General features: G+C 38.8%; 1 protein-coding gene across 1 annotated transcript in view; it reads left to right on the top strand.

Annotated features, from left to right (window-relative positions):
- Appl1 (adaptor protein, phosphotyrosine interacting with PH domain and leucine zipper 1) overlaps positions 1 to 5,412 on the top strand; it is a 44,823-nt gene that overhangs the window by 33,122 nt on the left and 6,289 nt on the right. The window contains exons 13-15 of the mRNA XM_023715724.1: positions 903 to 994; positions 1,549 to 1,731; positions 4,588 to 4,640. Of these exons, the coding sequence (XP_023571492.1) occupies positions 903 to 994; positions 1,549 to 1,731; positions 4,588 to 4,640 (328 nt within the window). The remainder of the gene's footprint in view (positions 1 to 902; positions 995 to 1,548; positions 1,732 to 4,587; positions 4,641 to 5,412) is intronic.

The following is a 5,412-nucleotide window of genomic DNA, read 5'->3' as shown; positions in this document are numbered from 1 at the left end:
AGGGATTGAACTCAGACCCTTGTGCTTGGCAGGGAAGCACTTATTCTACTGAGCCATCTCCCCAGCCCCCTCAATTTCTTATAAAAAAACTTTTTTTTGAAAGTTTTGCAAATGTCCTTGCTATTTTTATAATATAAATATATTCTGGAAAATTATGAAAAGTTTACCAGCAAGGTTGTAAATTAACTGTCATATTTTGTGAAAATGTTCTGCTCCTATATTTCTTCATTCAATGCACGGATTGTCATGGTGCCAGGCACGTGCCTGGTGCTGGCAATACAAGCTGAATTCGAAATGTTTGGTAGTAGGAGGCTATGGTGGCATAGGCATGGTAGCACGCCCCTGTAATTGGGAGGCTGAGGCAGGAGGATTGTCATGAGTTCAAGGCCAGCCTGGGCCAGACGTTGTCTCAGAGAAAGAAAAACATACCCCCATGAAAAGCCAGAAGAAAAAAAAAACCTCTGAAAATATCTGGTCATTAGAAAAACAGTATTTTTCTATTATGTATATTACCAAAAATACTAATTTTTCTAGATTATGTGAAGTAAAAGTAAACTTAAGTTTATTTACTTTTTGGTTTTTGAATCAGGGATTTGCTAAGTAGTCCATGGTGGCTTTGAACTCATTATGTTGCCCCGGATGGCCTAGGATCCTGCGGCAGTCCTCCTGCCTGAGCCTCCTGAGTTCTAGGATTATAGGTGTGCGCCACTACGCCTGGCTGAAATTTACATTTGTAATATAAAATTATGTGCCTTAATAAGACAGTAGAAGGCAGAACTACTTTAGCAACTGTAGTTAGTACTTACGGGTACCTCAGAAGCATTCTGACAATACAGAAAACTATTCAAGGTTTTGGTTTCTTAATTACTAATATTTGTTCTTTAAAAATAAAATCAAAATAGGAAACTGCTGCGCGAGTAAATCAGTCAGCTTTGGAAGCTGTTACCCCTTCCCCGTCTTTCCAGCAAAGACATGAGAGCCTGCGGCCAGCAGGGTGAGTCAACAAACAAAAGTAATTTAAAGAACTATGTGGGCTGTTAGAAATGTTGGTGAGTGCTTTGACTGTAGCAGTACTTCTTTATTTTTTATTTTTTTGGTGGAACCGGGGATTGAACTCAGGCCCTTGCGCTTGCCAGGGAAGCGCTTATTCCAGTGAGCCATCTGCCCGGCCCCAGTACTTCTTATATTAGTACCGACTATACTCACAGGGACTTGAACACCAGAGAAGTGTATTTTCAGAACAGTAAAGTTACCAGTATTGGTGCGAACTAAATGATAATTCAGTTTTTCATACTGTTTCAAGTTAGATCTCTAGCTTTAGGTGATTTATGCTTTTTTTTCTTTTGGTTGATTTATGTTACTGAGTTTAATTGGAAAGAAGGATGACTTATTAAGTAGGTATAAAATGGGATTGTGTTTTTATTAAAATTCGCTTTACTCATTGGTGTAAAATTCTGTGTTGAGATTTTCGAAAGAAATGCAAATACCCTGCTTTCTGATTTTTTTTTTTTTTTTTTTGTGTGTGTGTGTGTGTGTGTGTGTATTTAGACAATCTCGGCCACCAACAGCTCGAACGAGCAGTTCGGGATCCTTAGGCTCTGAGTCCGCCAGTTTGGCTGCCCTGTCTCTAGACTCTCTCGTGGCCCCAGACACCCCGATACAGTTTGACATCATCTCCCCCGTGTGTGAAGATCAGCCTGGTCAGGCCAAGGCCTCTGGCCAGGGAGGCAGGTGGGTGATGGCAGTACAGGGACATGGTGCTGTGCTGCGTGAGGTCTGTGGCTCTGTTTCTGCATGTGACTTGTCTCCTTCGTACTGTGTGCATCAGATGCTGCACTTCCTTCAGCTACCTAATACAAATTTAACGATTGGGAAAGAATCACACGTTTTACCTTCTGCCTCAGTTAAAGAAATGAAGATAATGTAATCCCCAAACTACTTAATTCTGAATAGATCTACTTCTTGGACATCTGTTCTGACAATTGCAGAAGAAAGTTCATCTTTCATTCAGAATTTTGAAAAATCTTTTGGGTAATACTTGTGCTTTAGGTTATTAGAAAATATGTTGTATTAGAGTAAGAAATGCTTAAGTTACTGTAAGATTGATGCTATGAGTTATCAGTGAGTCATCTTTTGTTTACATAAGAATTTTTGCGAAAACAGCTAAATTTTTTTCTTTGACTATAGATGAAGGAAATGGGACAGTGTCAAGTAATTTGGGGACTTAATAAATTTGAGAGGCTAACTTGGAAGTGCATGGCTGGGACCAAGCAGAAATCATTTACTTTTTTTTTTTTTTTTTTTCAGAACTGGGAATTGAACTCAGGCCCTTATGCTTGCCAGGCAAGCGCTAAAGTCTACTTAGCTATGTTCCCAGCCCCTAATCATTTATATTTGATTACAGAAATATGCTCAATATTTCTTGCAGTAGGTCAGCATTATTAAAGAGATCAATGTTCTGCTATGTTAGTGCTAATATTGTTTTAGAATAACTTAGTTCTGCCTCCAGAATTTTTTCGAGTTGTACTTCTCTTTATTGTGGCTAGCTCACAAGCTGAGCACACTAAGGGGAAGGGTAGCTTCTGTCTTTGTTTTCCTTGTCACACTGTTACTTCTTCCTTAAGAAATAGAGCTTTGCTTTGTTTTGTCTTTTTGGCACTGTTGGGGATTTAACCCAGCACCTCAGGCCTGCTGGGCAAATGCTGTGCTGCTAAAAGTAGAAAGTATTGAATAGGACTGTCCTGCTACAATGCTGTGTATGGTTAGATTTCTAAATTTCTGTGTAAAAAAATATGTAATTGTTATTCCAGTTTTAAAAAATATTTATTCTTTTTTTTTTTTCCTTCACATTCTGTAAGGATTTAAAGTTTAACACACTAATACTTGATGGAAAATACCTGTTCCATGCTATGTGTAAGATGTTTGATATCAGACAGATAGTGAGGTTAAGCTCAACTGCCTGTTATAGGGTAATAATATCATTAAGCTTCTCTTCTGGAGGGTTAACAACTTAAGTTTGCAGACCAAAAATTAGAGAAAAAGAAGGGCTATAAGGACAGCCAACATTTTGGCCCTAGCCTTTCAAAGTCAGTGAGGACTCAGGACATAAGAGAACCTGTACTGTAACATCCTGTAACTCAGTGATGTCCCAGATTTTCTGATCAAGGAGATTATGGGGCCAAAGAGGGAAGTGATCGATGATGTAGAGTGTGCCTAAGGACAGTCACATAGAGAGAAAGCATTTTCTCAGGCTTTTACAGAGAGCAAATTGGTCAAGCAATGGCCTTGACTCATCACATGGCTGACACTGACAAAGGATCTACAAACTGTGGTACAGGGTTTCAGGCTAAATCCTGAGGGGATTTGACTGACCTTGTCAGATACAAAAGTTACATTTCTTGGTATATAGTTCTTGTTTTACCTTGGTCTTCACCATCCAGCAGAAAAGTAAATAACGAGGTATAAAAAGTAAAGCCATATTAATATGCTGAGCTGTAAAAGGCTCCAGTCAACAACTTCTGACGTTGCCAGTCCTACGGGTATGGCCCACTATTATTATGGACTACTGGATTATATTGGATTATTTTGCTGTATTCATGCACCTACAATATTTATTTATTTATAATTCTTTTTTTTTTTTTGGAACTGGGGATTGAACTCAGGCCCTTACGCTTGCCAGGCAAGCGTTTATTCTACTGAGCTATCTCCCCGACCCCCCTACAATATTTAAATGGCAATGGAATACCTATCTCTGACAAAACTAAACAAAAAGGTGATACAAATGAACTACCATTTTGTATCTGTATATACAAAATAGTTAGGATACATATACTAGGACTTTCTATTCAATGAGAAGAAAGATTTGTACTAATAGTGTTTGGACAGGATATCATGTCTGCATCTTGTACTATGAATACTACGAAAACAACAGTATGCAATGTATTAATTACTGTGACTGTCCTACTAACCTGTTTTCAAACTGTCTCATTGCTATTTGTATCTCAATAAAATTATTTTTTTAAAAAAGTGTTCAAATCATTGTATTTAACTGATGACATATATTTAAGAGAACCTTGCGCCAGGGACATAGCTCAGTGGCACAGTGCCTGCCTGGCAAGTGAAAGTCCTAAGTTCAATTCCTGACACACACACAAAAAAGAGAACCTAGAAAGACGCTTTTATAGTGCCAGGAAATCCTTGGCGTTTTTCTCATGCAGCCATGATTGTAGCTTTGTCAGTGTTCTTCTGTTAGCTCCACGACTTTTACAAGATGGTTTATTATGATGTTGAGTTTTTTGCTATGTGTGCTCAAACTTCCAGTCCCTCTGTGTATTCCAAAATGCAGCAACATCGGGCTTAGTGTTTAATTAACTCATTGTAGGAGGCCAGAGGTCATGTCATAGTTGTTTAGTTCTTAGTGTATTCCTTACCAGGATGGAACATTCTAGAGCTTTTCTTTTTAAGATTCATGTATAAGGTTTTGCAGTGTTTTGGATTTTGACTCTAGTCTCAATGATTGGATATCTTCTGTGTGGCTTATAGTACCTAAGCATTTACCTATTTTTTAAATTTTGGTAAATTTTTCAGGCGTACAAATCCATTTGGAGAATCTGAAGGAAGTGCAAAATCTGAAACTGAAGGTAGGACAGATATGCAATATTCCTGTATATTAGAACTATTTTTCAGTAGTAAACTGTATGAAGAATTTGTCATTTTCATTTGCTTTGTTGCTGTGCTTGGTTTTAGTGTTACTTCAGAGTTTTATGTATTTAGTCATAGTTCATGCACAGCAACAGAATTTAATCTGATGTAAGATCATTATTCACATATCTTGTAATGTCATCTACTTTGACTTCATAATAAAATTCTTTTTTTTTTTTTTTGTATTTTAGGGAAGGGTCTAGAGAGTGTTCAGAGTCTCACTACTAGATCAGACTGGTAGTGATCTGCCTGTTTACAGCTTCCCTAGAGCTGGGATTACAGACCCACATGCACCACACCCAGTCTCAATTGCCATCTCAGCATGCCCTGGGGACATAAAATTCTTAATGTGTAGGCTGTCCTTAAAAGATTTTCCAAATAGCAGATAATTCAGTCCTGGTCCTGGAGTGTTAACTTTTTAGTTTTTCCAGTAGCTGTTTTTTAAAATATATAATTCCAGAGCCAGCGGGATAGCTCAATGGACTAAAGTGACTGCTTAGGCAAGTGCAGGGACCCTGGTTCCATCCCCAGCACCACATGCTACACGAGCCCCGCCCCTAGGTTGGCCTGAGCTGGCCAGAGTGGGTGTAGTGGCCCCAGCCTATCATCCCAGTGCTGGGGGGCTGAAAGCAGGAGGCTCACCGAGAGTCTGTGCTGGGTAGTGAGAACCTGTAACAGCCAGATACATTAAAAAATAAGGGTCATGGAGAT

This window comes from Octodon degus, unplaced genomic scaffold (genome assembly GCF_000260255.1).
Source record: "Octodon degus isolate 3935 unplaced genomic scaffold, OctDeg1.0 scaffold00043, whole genome shotgun sequence".
NCBI lineage: Eukaryota > Metazoa > Chordata > Mammalia > Rodentia > Octodontidae > Octodon > Octodon degus.
Note: the sequence above shows the minus strand (reverse complement) of the source record. Positions and strands in the feature narration are given on the sequence as shown.